The 18,574-nt window shown below is 47.4% G+C and overlaps 1 protein-coding gene, 1 long non-coding RNA gene and 1 pseudogene across 2 annotated transcripts; all 3 read left to right on the top strand.

Moving 5' to 3' along the window:
- Positions 1-2,700: 2,700 nt before the first annotated feature.
- On the top strand, positions 2,701-3,501 carry LOC120711345 ((E)-beta-caryophyllene synthase-like). The gene is made up of 2 exons (XM_039996838.1): positions 2,701-2,894; positions 2,974-3,501. The coding sequence occupies exons 1-2, from the start codon at positions 2,868-2,870 to the stop codon at positions 3,232-3,234; spliced, it is 288 nt and encodes a 95-aa protein (XP_039852772.1). The 5' UTR covers positions 2,701-2,867; the 3' UTR covers positions 3,235-3,501.
- A 93-nt stretch (positions 3,502-3,594) lies between these two features.
- Positions 3,595-9,620, top strand: LOC120639329 (annotated as a pseudogene).
- Positions 9,621-12,973: 3,353 nt separating this feature from the next.
- Positions 12,974-13,505, top strand: LOC120711349. The gene is made up of 2 exons (XR_005690243.1): positions 12,974-13,159; positions 13,280-13,505. It is a non-coding gene; the product is annotated as an uncharacterized LOC120711349 (long non-coding RNA).
- The last annotated feature ends 5,069 nt before the right edge of the window (positions 13,506-18,574 follow it).

Raw genomic sequence — 18,574 nt, 5'->3', positions numbered from 1 at the left:
CTGACATGAACAAACAATAACCAACAATTCCCCAATCGTCGCGTAAGTTGTAACCCTGGAGGCTGGAGCATTATGCAAAATAGGCAAATTGCTCATGTTTGGTTAGGTATCACCTTGGAACAGCCACACATGTATGACAGACTGGCAGAACATAGCCACACTGCCCAAACTTCTGAGGCGGTCGAGGCCTTGGCGACGCCCACGAGCATCCGCAGCGGCGCAGCGGCGCTCCGGCACGAGCCACGGCGTGCAGCAGGAGGCGTTCTTGTGTCGGACAGGGGGATGGATGGAAGTAGACCAGACCACGATGGTGCCTGCTGGTCACGGAGGCGAGAGCATGGCGTAGACGACCGGCACGGCGCGCCGCGGCTCGGGCAGGAATAGGATACGAGCGAGGAGCGCACGCGCGGCACGCCGGTGATGGCTGGCGAGAGCGGGTGGAGTCAAGACTCTAGGACGAGACGCAGCGACGGGAACCTCCGCGAGGCGGTGGCGCTCCGGCCGTTCCGGCGAGCCACGGCGCGCAGCCAGCATGAGGGCGTCCCTGCGGCGGACAGGGGTCGGTCGCATTCGTCTAAGAACGGAGCGGAGCTTGGTCGTCAGACCACCGGCCTCGGCCATCTCGCAGCTCCGACTCCTAGGCCCGCTTCGCCGGCGCCGATGTGCATGTGCAGTAGACGTTGCGGCTGGAGGACCTGCTTTCGAGCTGCGTGGCTGCGTCGTCGTCGCGCCGCAGCATCGGGACGAGGTGGAGGAAAGCTAGCGCGGCCGGCCGGATGTCTGGGCAGAGGGCTAGAGCTTGGCGCCGCATGGCCAATTGGCCATGGCCGCGCTCGCCGGGCAGTCATGGCTGCTGCAAGCAGTGGATTCAAGACCGAGAGACAGTCCATTCGACGCGGTGGCGCTCCGGCGAGCCACGGCGAGCCACTGTTGCGACGACCAGGGGGTGGACGGTAGTTGAATCGCCGACCGGGTGGACGGTATTTCAAGTACCGTCCACCCCCTCGGGTCCTCTTAGCGGTCGGATCGGAGATGTGCGGGCAGGATCGACTGGGGATTGCTGCAACCAGCAAGGGAGCGCAGCCGGTCGTCGTCCCCAGGCAGGCAGGTCGCGGGGGCTGCAAGCTGCGCCATGGCGGAGGTACCTGGCGATGACCGCTTGGAGAATTGCTGCCTCGCCGTCGCATTCGCCGAGAATTGAACAACCGAGGAGTTTCAGACCGCCGAGCAGCTTCAGAGTTCTTTGGTCAAGTGATCCGATCGATGTGGAAGAATTGAAGCTTCAGACAAGAACCAGGACGTACCAAATCTGTCATCGAAACTGCAGCCAGCAACGTGTGAAGCAAAAACGAGATCGATCGGTGCCAACTGCGTGCTCGCTTAATTAGCATATACGTTCTGAATTCAGGAGCCACTGAATTGAAGAAGCTCTCTAGCTAGCTAGCTAGCATGCATCTGCGTCTTCCCATGTCTAGCTGTTTCATTGTTTTTTCTTTCAACAAGCAGCCTAAACCTCATGTTTCCTGAAGAATTTTCATCATTCGAGCCCCGAACAACAAGTCCCCCGAGGTCATACGTACGTGATCGATCGATGTGCTACAAATGGATATGCATGGCTGCTGCTGCGAACTAAACACGCACGTTGGATTTTTGTAGCAGGTAATTGAAGAGTAGATGAACATTTATCAGCTAATAACACTCATCATATCATACACAAATACTGCATACCATTCTTGTGACGTAAAGTAAACGAAATAATATGCGTGCTGAGTCACTGATGAGAGTGCTCTCGAATACCCAGATCGAGGCTTTATCTATCTTTGATTGCATGGCTGATAGGTACGGTGTAGCCTGACAATTTATCCTGACGCTGCATCTATCTTAGGAAGCAAGCGTGGCTGAGAGAAGCTAGCGTGTGCCTGACAATTTCAGCAATCAGCTGACAATGCACCTTCCGTATGCTCGTTCAATACGGCAATCTGCATGCCATTGTTTTTACACTTTGTCTAAACTCATGTTGGCTGTTTTTTTTGGTGAACCATACTCCACGTAATAATTTCACTGTGCCCTGCCCTTATAACCTCAACTTTCCTTTTCTTGTGTTCTGAACTTCATTTGTTCAGAATCAAGAGTAGCTTCTATCTCCAGCAGCTAAAGAGAAGAGAAGAAAATTGGGGGAAGAAAGTAATAAAGAACAAACATGGGTAGATAAAAGAGAGTGAGTTTAAATAGGATTCCACACCAAGACATCATATGTATAGGTTGGAGTAGAGTGTAGCTTCTAAATATGGTTTCTTGATGATATGACAACATGGAGACTAGCTCGAATGATGTAATTTGGCTCTTCTTTGTTCCGATCCTAGGAGAGGATAACTAACAAAGGTTGTGACAAGAAACACGCCACCATGCATGTCACAACTAGAAAGCAGGCAGAGAAAGACACCATGAACGAATGGGCAAGCAGAAAATTAAACAATAACATCTGTGATGGGGACGCAAGCAGAACCCACACACGTCACGTATGGATAACGTGGATTCGGACAGATCGCCTGTCGCAATGTACACGCACACGCGCAACTGATGATCAATCAGAGACATTACCAGCTGCAGTGACAGATGTTGACGCCGGCCAATCGATCCATCTCTATATAAAGACGACGTCCCCGCAGAGCAGACCCATCATCTTCTCCGATCCAGCCAAGTAGCTCTCCATCGAGCCTGAGCCTGGCTGATCTCCAGCAGATCCGACGCTCTCTCTGAGGCAACGACACCAGACATGGCAGCACCAATCACCCTCACCCCGCAGTCAGAGCGCAATCATCTCCGGCATTACAGCCCCAGCCCTTGGGGTGATTTCTTCCTCAACCATGCCACATGCACTGACTCCATCACAGGTAAACAGTATTAACCTAATGACCATACTCTGTCGATAAGGTGTTTGTTGCTCTACTAAGTTTTTTCTACTGCATGCAGCTCCTGTCAATGAAGGAGAGGGCACAGATAAAGGAGGAGGAGGTGAGGAGGATGATACTGGAAATCGCTGCCTCCTCCAACCTGGCTCAGAAGCTGGAGCTCGTTGACACTTTGATAGGGGTGGACTACCACTACAAGAAGGAGATTAATGACCTACTTTGTTCTATCTATAATGACGAGGATGGAGGTTCCGATGACCTCTACATCACCTCATTGAGGTTCTATTTGCTTAGGAAGCATGGATATACCATCTCAGTGTGATGCTATAGTATTTTTATTGGGAGCATACCAGGTGCAAACCAACCTCTCAATGCAAACTATGCAAACTTCAATCTGGGCCACCAGATCAACATCCAAGGGGGGAACACAGGGCGAGTGAGAGGGGGGATTTGCAAAAGTGTGATTACCCAATCCAAGGCGGACGGTTAATTGTAAATTACACAATCTCTCCATACTTCTTGGATGTGGATCCGGTGGCTCAGATTTAAGTTTGCACGGTTTGCACGGAGAAGTTGGTTTGCACCTAATATGTTTCATTTTTTTCTGTTGATGTTGAAGCTATATGCTTTGGCTATGCATATATAGTATGCAAATTTGAGGTGTGTTAGCATGAATAGCTAATTAAATACATGTGCAGAAGTGTTTGAGAAGTTTAGGGACAAGCAAGGGAACATTTCAAGTGACGATGTCAGCTGCTTGCTAATGTTGTATGATGCTGCAAATATGAGAACTCATGGGGAGGAGATACTCGACGACATGATCACCTTCAACAAGAGCCGCCTCCAATCTTTGATGTTGAAAAATTTGGAGCCAGAGCTGGCAGAGGAAGTGCGATGCACATTGGAGACACCTCGGTTCAGGTAGGTCGAGAGGGTGGAGGCAAGGCGCTACATCTCAAGTATACGAGAAGAAGGTTGTGCAGTATGGGACCATACTGGAGTTTGCAAAGCTGGACTACAACATCTTGCAAACTATCTACTGTGATGAGCTGAAAGAACTGACAGTGTAAGGAGACACAGGCATGCATAATAATTTGGTAGTAACTTACTTAATGGAATTGCTTACGAACTTATCTTACCAACAAGTAGTGTGTGCATGCACTGTGCTAAACTACTAATAACAGTCATTTAATCATTAAGTTATAGATGGTGGAAGGATTTACACTCACGGAACGACCTGAGCTTCGCACGGGACAGAATGGTGGAGATGCATTTTTGGACTCTCGGAGCACTTTATGAACCCTATTACTCGTATCCGCGGACAATTGTGACAAAGTTCACCCTGTTAGCATCATTGCTTGATGACTTTTATGACAACTATTGTTGCACCACAGAGGAAAGTACTATCTTCACCACAGCCATAGAAAGGTTTGCGCAGCAGCCCAGTAGTTCATCAAATAATATCACGAAAGAATTGACAAACATTTCTACTACCTGTGCTTGAACAATATATTAATCGATGGCAGGTGGGATGAACGAACCACAGAGGAGTTCCCAGCACATTTGAAGCCACTCCTCATCAGCATACTTGACACTACAAACAAGATTGAGGAGGAGTTAAAACTTCAGAAAAACAGGCATGCTGAAGTTGTCAAAAAACTAGTAAGTTACTCCAAAAGATCACACTAAAGAAACATGCCATCATGTTTTCTAATAATATTTATTCTAACGTCTTGTACATCTGTCTATTCAGGTGATCTGCACTGCCAAATTCTACCATGCTGAGGTGAATTGGCGCGATGAATACTATGTACCAACTACTGTTGATGAGCACCTCAAAAAATCCCTGCGCAGCATTGTCTGTATGCAAATAATAATCGCTGTGCTCATTTCACTAAGAGATGGGACTACTACTAGGGAGGAGGATGTTAATTGGGCATTCAGCTTTCCCAAACTTATGAGAGGTGTTTCTGCTGTGGGGCGCGTTGGAAATGACATCATGTCACATGAGGTATACATATAGATAGTTACATGCTGCATATTCATCAATGGCTTGCTTGCTTTCTAATTATTATTACCAATTTTCGTCCCTTCAAGCGGGAACAAGATTCGGAACACGTGGTATCCACGGTGCAAACTTGCATGAAGCAATATGGAGTAACAGCAGAGCAAGCCAACGAAAAAGCTTAAAGTTGTAATTGAAGAAGCATGGATGGACATCGTCGAGGAATACCTCAACCAGAAGCGACCCATGGAGTTTCTCGAGAAGTCAGTTGATGTTGCACGAACAATGGATTTCTTTTACAAGCGTGATGATGTGTACACCTTGCCGCTCAGCATCAAGGACACTATAACTTCGATGTACGTGAATCCATGTGACCTGTAGCTATGGTATGGTGTATACTTTGGTACTGCTTGATGATCCAGCTAGCATCAAGTAGTGGCCGCATATTGTATGCAAACCTGCTAATTAAGATACGGTGTACATTACTTGGCTATCATGATCATTAAACTTGTAAATTTGGGCTGTTTAATTTTATCTACACTCGTGTTAGCTACTACTGTCATCAGCTTACATGGTCCTATTTTGTACAAATATATGCATGGTAGAGAGTGAGCTCTATTCTCAACTACATCTTGCTGTTAAGCTCCAGAATGGTTTCTACAGTGTAAAAGAAGATAGGTTCTCAGTCAAGTTGTCTATCATACATATCCAGTAGGGGCATGCCCACTCCTGTTCCATAAAAAGTTGTCTATCATATTTGCATCTGATTTATTACTTGTACGTGCAAGAGATGTGTGCATGTCCCAAAAGAGCCTTGATTATCAAACTTGGTGGGATAAAGATTATATTTATATACATATCTTGTATATGTTTTAGCTAGTTTTCCTTCATAAATCATTGACCTTATAACTTAATGATCATAGCTATTATATTGATGTACATGCTGAAGGCATGCATTGTGGATTTTGCCTAGATATCATTTGAATTGGTATCAGAGTCTTTCTTATCTCCCCATCTATCTACCACCCCCTCTTTCTCTCTCCTATTCTCCTTCCTCTCTCCTAGTGGGCCCACAGGTGGTGGCGCTCCTCCCTAGCCCAGATCCAGCCAGCGGCACTCCTCTTCGCTCCTTTCGTGACCAGATCTGGTGGCGGCGCTCGCAGATCGAGCGGCGGAGGTTTGGATCTAGAGGTGCCGCGCGACTGGTGGTGGCCAAGGAGGTGTGGTGCGGCGTAGGTGGACCGAGGAGCGCGGAAGGAGGCAGACCGATTAGGCATGCAACACATGCGGATGAGCTTGGCTGGAGGCGCGCATGGGCGTGCGAGGCCACGCTGCATGGTGTGACGGCGTTGTGAGCCGGTGGGTCAGCACAGTAGTGCACCTCGCGGTGGGGAGAGTGGCTAGCGAAGGCCAGGCACGAAGCGTAGGCCGCAGGGGCGCAGGAGTAGAATAGCACCATGGCTGGGGGTCAATCAACGGTGCTTGGAGGTGGATTGCGCTCAGCAGCGGCAGTTGGACTGCACTGACTGGCAGTTGGATCGCGATCGCAACTCTAACCTCAGCTCCGACTTCGACTCTAAGCCAGAGATATAGACAAGATGCGCATGGAGCGGAGGCACGTTGAGCTTGGACTTTTGTGGCTTGGATTACGTCAAGATCGAGTTCTCACTCGGCATCTACTCTGGAGCTGACCACCGCTTGGAGCGGCACCCTAGACAACACCGCTCCTCTCTCATCCAAGCTGTGTTCAAGGACTGCCCACAGGTGATACGCTATGGCCAACTGGTTGAGAGAAACAGATTTCATTGTGGACCAACATCATTCTCCATTTAGTTGCATTGGAACAATAAAGAAAGAACAAATTCTGGGCCAGTGGCAATCGTTCTTCCCCTTGATCACATGGTCTAAAGGTGAACTATACCATGGCGCCATGGCCATGCTCGTGAGGGTTGAAAGGGGTATGGGGGACCTCACCAAGGATGGGGAAGGATGATTCAGAGAGCCACAAAATAGAATAGAGCTGCGCTGTGTGTGTTTGTGTGTTGGGGGGGGGGGGGGGATCGTCGGCGACGAGCTTAGCTTGCTTTCATCGGATCGGAGTCGGCGAATATAAGAATAAGAAGATGATGAACAGCTTGTGTTTGGGGAGAGATGAAGGCTGTTGGCGTGGAGGATTGATCTAGGGGCTCCTATATATCTTGCGGAAGATAGATAAGCTATTCATCTTTAAAGTCCACTTTGGCCCAATTAGCTGCTACAAACATGTTCAATATTTTGATAAAATTAACTCAATATTTTTTAAACAAGTTCAACATTCGACTTTCCAAATGTTAAAATTGTAAAGAAGAAATGTTGAAATTGAAAGCATGAAATGTTGAAAATACCAAAATCGAAATGTTAAACACGGAGTTTCTTCTCCGGCGAGCTGCGCGCCTTCTTCTCCGGGCGCGGGGAGGGGCGGGGGCGGTGGCGGTGCGCAGCGTAGGGATTTGTGCGCAGGCCACGAGTCCTAGCTGGCTGCTTGGTACTGATTTCAATTGGTTTTCGGCTCGTGCGTCCTCAACGCGACAACACCACTGATTAATGCTTGGTTTCGCTGCTAGATGCTGCTCGCATTATCCGTCTGGGGCAGCAGGGGCGGGCAGCGGGCAGCGCACAGGCAGCGAGCGCAGGTGGCGGGGTCGGGCGGCGTGCAGGCAGCGGATGCAGCAGCGGTGGCGAGCGGCGCGTAGGCAGCGAGCGCAGGCGGCATCGGGCAGCGCGCAACCAGCGGAAGAATGCGGCGGCGGGCAGCGGGCAGCGGTAGTGGGTGCGGGAGAGGGAGGGAATGTTGAGGAGAGAGAGAAAGTTAGAGTTTGAGTAGATTTAACGGCTCTGATTGTTTGTACGAATCTCAAACAGTGAAAGATAAAAAAAAAACTTGCGGAAGATATATAGGATCCGCGAATTGATCTCACCCATGGCCTGGCTGGCTGATGGGCACGTCCAGGTGGCACGTGTGGCTAGAGGTGGTAAAGGATCATAGATTTTGGCCTAGAAAATCTAAGTGTTGGGCTCTAAAAGGGTTGCTCAAATCTTATACAATTTTGAGCTAAAAATTTTAAGGACCATGTTAAGCTGTGAATAGGCTACTAGGGCCATGGCCCATTACCACGCCTACGTCACGCGTTGGGGCCAGATCGGAGATTCATATGTATGCTGGTTGTTGGCCTGTTACATATCTCAAGCGTTTGGATGATTTTGTACAAAATACTTCATCTTTTGAGGGACCAAAATCTGTAATGTATCAGATTTCAGATCCAACTTCCCAGAAAGGTATTTCATTCGATCCTAAGGAAGGAAAGCTACGCTGTAACTTTATACGCCAGGTTAATTGGTGCTTAATTAACAACGATCCCCGTCACGGTGGCACCAGCCAATAGGAATCCTCCATTTGCCTAGACTAATCGGCAGCACAAACACAATCTCAGCCGTCGGATCATGCAGAAACCGACCTAAATCCTTGGCACCCCTGGCGTACGCGCCTATAAGTAGCGCCCCGCCTCCCGTCAGGCAAATTGCACCGAGGCAGGCAGACAGACCAACGGGGGCATCGTCAACTGAAGGGTTACACCGGCTACATAGCGTGTGGACGTGAAGCAGTTGCTAGCAGAGGCACTACGATCTGTGAGAGGTAAATAAAATACACCCATCTCCTTCATGCATGTTTACCTGTACTAATAGGTTGGTGATCTGTATTCTCTACTTGCTGCTGGCCATTGGCACGCATGCTTTAGTAGTTCTGCTGGTGTGTGGTACCTTCGTTCTTGCATTTTTTAAGTGTGTACATGATTCTAGGGTTTCGATGCTGTCGATTTTGGTTTGAAAATCTTAGTATGATTAAGGTAGACAGTAATCCCCACCCTCGTGCTGGATTTATTTACGAGTTCTTCATACAAATTAAAGTTGATAATTTTCTTTACATCACTTTTCTTTTGTGGGGTTAATTTCTGTTCATCATTCTTCGTGTAAGGGCACCATTATACACTGTACTTTTGTTCATAGATAGATAAGACATTATCTATGTTCCTTCAATGGACTAGTAGTTGCTAAGCGTAAAATATATAGATACTTATTACTGTTTCTCGAAAGGATTTCAATTTAAAAATAGTTTACAATATATATTACTCATAATCTGTTACATTCATGATGATTTACCATTTGGTGCAAATAAGTAAATTTTACATGTTGTTACAATTTGTACTTAACAAGATATTGCATGTTAACACAATTGTTTATTATATATGTTATGGTTATGTGACCATATATAGGCTGCCGCCTGTAAGACAGCTCCGGTAACCGGAGGCGTCAAGAAGCCTCGCCGTTACTACCCTGGGACGGTAGCTCTTCGGTATGCGCAGCAGCTTTTTACTAGTGTATTTCAAGCAAATAACTGTGTACGGGTAGATACAATCTCAAGTTCTCAACTTCATATTTTAATTTCCTTCTATCTGCAAATTTAATGAACCACTTTAATTTCCACTCGATTTACTCCAGTGAAATTCGCAAGTACCAAAAGGGCGCTGAGCTGCTCATTAGGAAGATGCCCTTCCAGAGGCTGCTCATTAGGAAGATGCCCTTCCAGAGGCTGCCCAGTTCCACAAGGTAATTTAAATATATGTTTGGTTTGTCTTGATATTTGAAACATCTGTAGGATCATCTAAATACTAATAGCATTTTTTTCCATGGAGTTCTTATATATGTACTGTTCCATCACTTGATGGCTTTGAATGCAGAGTGACTTGCGCTTCCAGAGCCATGCAGTGCTTGCTTTGCAAGAGGCAGCAGAAGCATATCTCGTGGGGCTCTTTGAGGACACCAACTTATGCGCCATCCATGCCAAGCGGGTGACGATCATGCCCAAAGATGTTCATCTGGCTACGAGGATCGGAGCTACCCGGCCACAACTTGCTGAATAATTTCCAAGTTCTTAATGGCCTATGTCGAGTTACCTTATTAGTTTGTGTCAAACATTACACCTATATATATCAGCCAAATAATTAGTTAATGTGGTACAAATTACCCTTCAGAGAGGTTTAATCTGGTCATGTAAGGTTTGGTTCTATGTGAGTGCAGTCATATATCAGTAATGATATTTTCTGCTAGCTTGTTTACCTGGCTGATTGATTTTCTTCTGCCGAAACTATGGGAAACCACCAAATCCATATATATACAGTATATAACATTATTTGGTCAAAAAAATATATTAGGTCTTGTTCTGTTATGCATTGATTTGTTCCGGAAAGAGATAACAGGAGACTCATAATAGGTATAACAAGGAACCGGGATTTATTCCGAGTTGGAAACTAATTATAATAAAATAGATTCATGATAGGTACGGTAGAACAAGAGATCGGGAATCAATCCATGAATTGAGAGGTGTGGAATCAATTCAGGTCTCTTGTACCTATTATGAGTATATTTTGTTGCAATAGTTTTTAGCCCGGAATAAATTCCGGTCTTTTGTTATACCTAAAATGAGTCCCTTATTGTCCCTATGATTGCCGGTCCGAAATAAATCCATGTGTAACCAAAGAAGGCCTAAATAGATGCATGGCAGGACTTCAGTTTTATAGACAGTTTATTTCAATTTGTTATATGCATGCAGTCAGCAGCAGCAGCTTACTACGATCCTATACGATAAAGTGCAGTTAATTTTTTGTACATACTTTTGCAGACTGCAATGACCACACCTGATACTGCCTGAAGGTTTCGCTTACCTGAACCAAATAATACCCAAAATATCTTATCTGAAAAAGGTTGTTGGCAGAGTTGGTGAATGACTACTAACACAAAAAGGATAATGTTCTCAAATTTAACAGAAACATAAAATTCAATGCCAATAATGCCTCCGTGCACTGCACTCATGAACAGACGAGATTTGCACGGGACAGAATGGACTCTCGGAGCACTCTATGAACCCTATTACTGACAAACTTCACCCTCTTATTAGCAGGGGCGGATCTACAAGTGGGGCTAGGGGGATCAATCACCCCTACCTTGCCAAGATCAATGGATACACCCCTAAGCCCCCTCCATTTTTGGGACCAAAGAATGAAGAAGAAGGGGGAGAAAGAAGAAGAGAAGGGGAGAAAGAAGAAGAGAAGGGAGATGAGCCCCCCTTGATTTGATTTGGTTGCTGGATTCGCCACTGCTTATTAGCATCATTGCTTGATGACCCTTAGGACAACTATAACACCACAGAGGAGAGTACTACCATCACCACAGCCATAGAAAAGTTCGCGCAGCAGCCCGTAGTTCTTCAAATTCATAGGAGAACTTAACAAAACATTTCTACTTGTGCTTGGACAATATATTAATGGATGGCAGGTGGGATGAACAAACCACAGAGAAGTTCCCAGCACATGTAAAAGCACTTCTCACCAGCATACTTGACAATACAAATAACATTGAGGAGTTAAAACTTCAGAAAAACAAGCATGCTGAATTGGTCAAAAAACTAGTAATAATAAGTTGCTCCAAAAGATCATAATAAGGAATCAATATGTCACCATGTTTTTCTAATGTTTAATTAATGTCCTGTACATATCACTACTACGAAAAATTTGTAGGGGCGGGTAAAAATTCATTTTTAGGGGCGGGTGCAAGTAGCCACCCCTGCGTTTTGCCCCTGAAAACTCATTTCTAGAGACGGGTCATGCTCTCACACGTGTGCAATCGGTTGAATTTCTAGGGGTGAGAGAACGACGGGAGGAGTTGCCAGGCCCATTGATCCAGTCGGTGCAACAGATAAGGTCAGGGGCAATGTTGTCTTTTCAATGTGTTTGTAAAATGAAAATGAGAAGAAAAGTAAGAGAAATTGAGAAAAAGGGATGAAATCCCTCGAATCGAAAGAATTCACGCGCGGGATGTTATATTTTAATAGCGCTGCTAATTGAATACCAAAACGCGTGAGGCATGCAAATTGAGTATCTAATAACGAAATTTCTTTCTCCCGTCGCTGGACCGGCGAATCTCACCCGCCTGGCGGTGCTCGGCGCCCGCCTGCGCGCGCTCGGGCCGTGGGAAAGGAGGTGGAGAGGTAGAGAGGAGGAAAAATTTACGAGAGGCGCCCCCCACGAGCTCCTCTGGCAGCCAATTCAACGAGCAGTTTAGGAGCAACTCCCTGATGCAGGGAGACATCGACGTCGCCGCCGCCGCAGTGACAATGGACCCGCGGGCACCTGATGTGCGAGGAGCTCGAGCACTACGACTACGAGTGCTACCTGAGGCGCGGCGCCGCCCCAGTCCATTTTTGAGCGCAGTCGCACGGTCAAGCATGCTCCCACCAGCAACTGGGCGTGATTGGTTGGGTGTATCCGCCCTAACTAACTAGGCTCCCACGATGCAAGGTCATGTTGTTTGCTTTGCTGTATTGCCTTTGGGGCCTGGCTTAGCTCATGCAAAAAGCAATTTGCGGCCTGGCTCCACGGATACGAGAAAAATCTCCGTTTCTGGCGAGCCAGGCTCGCTTGGTGCAAGAAGGTGCACTGCACACCTTTTGGCTTCCGCAAGTACCAAGCACGCCAGGACGATCGACTCACCCGGCGCGCCCGCGCCCGCGCCCGCCCCGCGCAGGGTGGTTCCTCTTCCCCCCACGCCGGTTTTGCCGACCCACCTCGCGCGGCGGTTTTCTTTCCCAGTCGTCAACTCCTCTCCCCCCCAAAGTATATCGATTCTGCCGTCGTCGTTACGCGAGTCGCGACACCGATCCCGTCATCGTTGCCCCCAGATCAGTACCTGCTGCCGCCATTGCCGTCGACCGCCAGCCGGAGTCCTGCTCGCCGTTGTTCGTTCCGAGATCCGCGTGGTCGCTCCGTTCCCATCGCCGTCGGCCCCCGGTCAGTACCTGCCGCCGCCGTTGCCGTCGACCGCCGGCCGAACTCACCCATCGGCCGACCTTTCGCTCAGCAGGAGTTTCCTCAGCTCGCGCTTCACCGTCGGTTGGTCGCGCTGGACCCGCGGTAGCAAGGCGCCGGTTGTCTCCGTACCTGCGCCAGCCGCTGTCACTCGTGCTGGTTGCCCAGCACCGTCCCCGCCCTCTCCAAGAACAGCGCAAGCAGGCCTTACGCGTCCACTCCGGCGATCGTCTCGGCTACGCCACTTCACCTCAATTTTGCAAATTAACTTCACAGCGGCACTCGATCACTGATCACGGATGAATCTCTGGTGATTTCTTTCATTGGTATGAGGAGCTATGCAGGTACTAGTGCATTTTTGGGCACATATTGTTGCAATCTCGGTACTCGCACATGGATTTCTTCCAATCGGTTGCACATACATGGTATTTATGCTCTCTCTCTCTCTCTCTCTCTCTCTGCAGGGATGATGGGAGCGATTCAGCAGCCGACGCCTATCACAACCAACTAGTTGCAGGAGATGAGGAGGCGCCCGACGATGTGCCGTGAAGCCCCAGACCTGTCCGGATCCCACACGCACACCGCGTGCAGAGCGCCTCTGTCCAGATGCTGAGGGTAGGATATCTTCTTGCCAAGTTCCAGGTGCTGAGTTAGATCTCTAACCGGTTCAGTGTGTGGTTTCCCATTGTTGTCAGACTTTTACTTCAGCTCCTGTTCATTTATTTGGACTCATGACTGAGTGGGATCCAGCAAATTGTTGTGTTGGTATTTTCTTGTTGATTACTAATTCAAGTTTGCAGTAATGGGTTGATTGAGAAGTGTAGAACCCATAGCTTGACCTAGATATTTATTTGTTGGCTGAGAGATACCTGTTAAGATTACTAGAGCTTTAATTTATTCTTTTCCTATAAATGAATTGATGACTTTTATTTATGAATACGACTAGATGAGTTGCTGTTCAGAATTCAGATATGCAACTTTTTTGTGTTCATAGATGTGAAGGTTCAGGGGTGCATGCTTCTTAGTTGTTACTGTCTGATATGCATTCACCCGAAGATGCTGATCTGATTTGCTTGTTCGATTTTAGATCTAGGTGAAGATCTGGTTTAGTTGGTTGCATGATATGAGTTAATATATTTGGATCAATACACTTTCTTAATGATTCCAGATGTTCTGAAGCTTTGGTCCCTCCACACATTATGGTTCATGAATCATGATACTAGTTTGCGTGATCAATATGCCTTATTTTATCTGAAATGCTTATCGTATGCCTGATTGGCTTCGTGTAGTCGTGTTTAATACCTGATGTTGTGATTTGTTGTCTCTGCACAGATGATGGGATCGGTTCTCCTGCCATCTTGTCGAACCCATTCTTACTAACAAGCTGGAGGTGATGAACAGAAGGCCAACAATAATGGGACGTGAATCCCCCAATCTCTGCTAACCCAAACACCGCATTTTCTCCAAACCAAAGCTTGGTGCTTTTTTACTTCTCTAGGTGTCAAATTTGCAATTTGGATTTCAGAAAGTAAACTGTAACAATTTGTTTGGTTAGGTTGGAAAGTTTGGCCTGTTTCACTGAAAAACATTGCATTGTTTAAAATATATATTGTTCACCATTGAATAATATCATTGGTGGGAGAGTTGTAGAATTCAAAAATTCATTTCTTATATCATAAAAATCATTAAGAGTGTAACTATTTGATATTTGGATCTCTAGACGATCAGAAATACCTCATCTTTGTAGAATGAAATTCTTTATTTTTGACAACACGAACAATAAGTCAGAATATAAAATCTATGATGAAGACTGAATTTCGTTGGTGGCGCAGCTTGCAGTATGAGCATAAATTAATCATATGTATGAGAAGAAAAACCTTTAATTATTACAACTGGTAGAACAATCAAGAACATCCGTAGTTCCATCGTAAAGAATAAAGATGGACTTTCCTGTGGCTGCTGCAACAGCAAGACAAATCTTTTATTGCAGTTAATATCACAACAGATTTTTTTTTGTGCACAAGAATGTCAGTAGTCCATTTACCAAACTACTAAAGCCGTTGGTGCATAATATTAATTTCGTTCTATTTTTTACGTGGGGAGAGGAAAACCGGTAGGAAGGCAGGCACGTGGGTGCGGGGAAAAGCAGGAGAGACGCGGGCGCCAGCTTCGCGAGGGAAGGGCGTGCGGGTGCGCAAGGTTGCCGAACCGCACGCGCGGAGGAAAAAACGCGAGGGAACACTGGTCTATTTAGCATCCCGGGTATTGAATATTATTCAACGCTCACGGCGGAGCGCCACCCACAGTCCGGCGGGAGAAAATTACGGTGCAAACGTTGAGGGGTAGTAAAAAGTTGGTTAATGAGTGATTTTAATGCAGAGTTGGCCACAGAGACACTGGGTTATCGCGGTAATGACAATTATTGCACGTTTGACTATTAGAAATGTCAATAAAGCACCTCTACCGGAAATTTTGGTGCAATTTTAGTTAACCGGTAATTATGCGCGCAGTCGCTGGACCTCCTGACAACCACCTGACAAGCTAAAATTACGCTGTTGACGTGGGTGGGAGTAAAAAGCGCAGCAGCAGCACTTCCAACCAGAGGTCGGCCAAGCTCTAGGACCATAAAAATCTACTGGTTTGTTCTGCAACCATAAAAACTAGCTGTAGACAAATTTTACATCTGATTTTTAGCACCATTGATTTCTTGGATCCTCAGGCACCTTCTGAATTCTACACAGTTATACCCTTGGTCTCCAAGGATTATTTCTTGTTTATACGGACAGTTATTACTCCTTGCCTATGTGAACACTAAAATACAAGTTAGTTATTACTCCTTGCCTATTCTACATTCCTTTGAACACTAAAATATTATATCGAGTGTATATGGGCAATTACACTATGAGTTATCTGGAGAGATAAATTACTGTTAGTTGTGTCGAAAAGTAATATCGGTACAATATAGGAATAATTACTACAAGTTGAATTGAAAAGTAATTTGATACTAACTAGTTTTCATAGAGGAATAATTACTACAAGTTGAATATGAATCAATTACTTATGCATAGTAAAAAATATTGATATGAAACGTGGCACAAAGTTTTCTTACAGGAAGCTATAAGGCTTTCAGTGGGAGTATTAATTGCATCGCGTGATGTTACAACTATAAATTTTTTTTGGAACTATGGACATCATTTGGATGAGAGAAAAATTCCTAAAATGGTAGCTTGAGTACAATGATAAAAAAAATAAGATTGCTAGCTTCTGAAATCGTCATAAACTCATGGACACGGAGCCATGAACTACTGCTGTAGCGTGCTCGTCGTGCGGTGTATCAAGGAGTAAAAACGAGCACCACCGTGCCTTGGACATCATCAACTGCCTGCTGTTATCCAGATCAAAGGAGTAAAAATACATTCTTAGTTTCTTCTGATGACACATTAGGAGTAAAAATCTTCAGAACTGATTGTGATGGATCGAACAAGTATGTAGGTGTGGTTGAACTCACCTCGTTTCCACCAGAGGTTGAGCCGATGGCGGCCAATGGCTCCGACTAGCCGGCAGCGGTGGTGGTCGAGCCTCACTAGGTGGACACCTGAATCATGGCTATGCCCAGTCGACGACGAAGGTGGCATCCCAAATCACAACTTGATGAAGCATCGGGTGAGGCGAGGGGAGAGGGGGATCCGACGTCATGAGTCTCCAATTGGTCCATCGGAGCCTCTAGGGATGAGCATCTCCGGCGAGTTTGCAGGAGCCCCTAGGTGGTGAGGGAGAGAGGGGATGGTAATTAATGAGGGAGAGAGAAAATTAGGGGAGGAAAAGCCGCAATTGCCTTTGCAAAAGCCGCAATTGCATTTGCAGCAGGAGGTATTAATGGCAAAATCCTCGAGTTTCCAACCGTCCTCGTATTAAATGGATGATGTTGGCAACATGGACTGTAAAAGGTTCTGCGTCTAATTACTCATTTAGATGGGAGTTTTTACTATCTCTAGTGGGTGCCCAGTAAATTTGTTGGAGTTGAAGCGCAATGATTGCGGTGGCTACGTTTCTGATATGAATTTAAAAAGAGCGGTGCTTTTACTGGCTCGTCGGATGGTGGTGGTGCCACCGGCGCGCTGAATAATATTCAGCTCATTGGATACCAAATAGACTATATATATATATATATATATATATATATATATATATATATACACACACGGCGAGGCTAAAATGCAACAAGGTGTATTTGCTATAGCAAATGCACAGACCCTCTGTAGGTCTCGTATAATTGCTGGTCCGGCCTCATGCATGCAAAATTAGATGCAGACAACCAATCACAGCTCATTCTTCGCCACCCACCAGGAAGCATGCATGAAGAGAATCTTTTCTTAATTCGGATTGAAAAAAATGCAATATCTTCTAAACCGTAGCTCCGATTCCAGATCCGTTTGTAGCAGGTTGTTGGAAAAACTGTGCTTAACAAACCAAGATCCATGAAGACTATATTTGATGAATTTATTTTTCAAGTGCGTAATTGCAATTTCACTGTACTATGAGTTGCCATCACAGCTGCATCACAATTGCGGCGGTCGAAGGCGACGCTCTCGGGGCCGACCAGCCCGTCCGGCAGATCAAGGCGCTGTGTCTTGCTGGCGTCGATGGCCATGGCCTTGGCTACCGCGGCCGAGGGGAGGAGGAGCAGCAGGACGGCGGCGAGCAGGATCATGGCGCGCAGACGCAGCTTCGACATCTTCCGTGCCGCCATGGTTGCTGGTGCGTCGAGGTCGAGACTGCGAGTACGCGGTGGCAGGTTCCGGCTTGCAAGCTGTTGTTAGCTGACCGCTGCTCGTGGTGTTCGGCTTGATGGAAAGGCCGCCCGTTTTATTTGGGGGGGGGGGGGGGGGGGGCTTGTTTGTTCTTCAGAAACTCGATTGGAGTTTCCATCGGCAATGGAACAGAAACGGACTCGGAGTTTCAAAAAACCTGAAGAAATTATTTCACATTTTAGTAATTATTTATTTGAACATACTGCCATAAGATCGAATTTCTGGGCTGTGTGTTGCGGCATGAATGAAAGAGCAAAATCAGGTAGACAATGACGAGGCCAACAACAACAAGCAGCAGCGACAGCATTCTTTCAAAAAAGCAGCAGCGACAGCACGGTGACAGGCACGGAGCTGAGCCTGGCGGAAGACCCCGGGGCTGCGGCGGCGGGCTTAACGCGAGGGGCGATGTGGTGTTCGGCGGCGGGCTGCCGTAGCAGGTCGTGTAGTGCGCCGCGCGGCGGCGACGTCCTGGCGCACCCGGCGTCGCCCGCCGCTGATGACCCGGACCTGCAGCTTCATCCCGGCGGCGCAGTGCCCCGGCGCGCCGCAGATGAAGTAGCGCTCCCCGGCGCCGTCGAGCCGGACCGTGTCGCTGCCGGTCATGAGCGCGGCCGGCCGGCCGGCTGCAGGGCGTCTCGCGGCGCACGCGGCCAGGAGCCGCTCGAGGAGGAGCTAGCGCTCGCCGGTCCTGGCCGCTGCGATCGAGCGGGTGGAGGGAGGAAGGCAGAAGCCTCCTCCTCGACGGCGCGACGTGGTGTCCGCGTCCCTCCGGCGAGCCACGCGGAGAGCGGCGGAGGCGGCGCGGCTGCAACGACCGGCCAGGCCGGGTGGTCGGCGTCCGGAATACCGACCGGGGGCGGACGGTATTTCAAATACCGTCCACCCCCGGGCCCCTTTCTAGCCGTCGGATGGAAGATGTGCGGGCCAGATCGTCTGCTGGTGGAGGGC

Source organism: Panicum virgatum, chromosome 6K (assembly GCF_016808335.1).
Source record: "Panicum virgatum strain AP13 chromosome 6K, P.virgatum_v5, whole genome shotgun sequence".
NCBI lineage: Eukaryota > Viridiplantae > Streptophyta > Magnoliopsida > Poales > Poaceae > Panicum > Panicum virgatum.
This window is presented reverse-complemented; position numbering and strand designations above follow the sequence as displayed.

What these genes read in the sequence shown, in the direction of transcription:
- LOC120711345 (XM_039996838.1), top strand. Translation starts at nt 2,868, where the DNA reads ATGCCACATGCACTGACTCCATCACAG. An exon ending in ATGCACTGACTCCATCACAG is followed by an intron (nt 2,895 to 2,973) that starts GTAAACAGTATT and finishes TACTGCATGCAG; the next exon opens with CTCCTGTCAATGAAGGAGAG.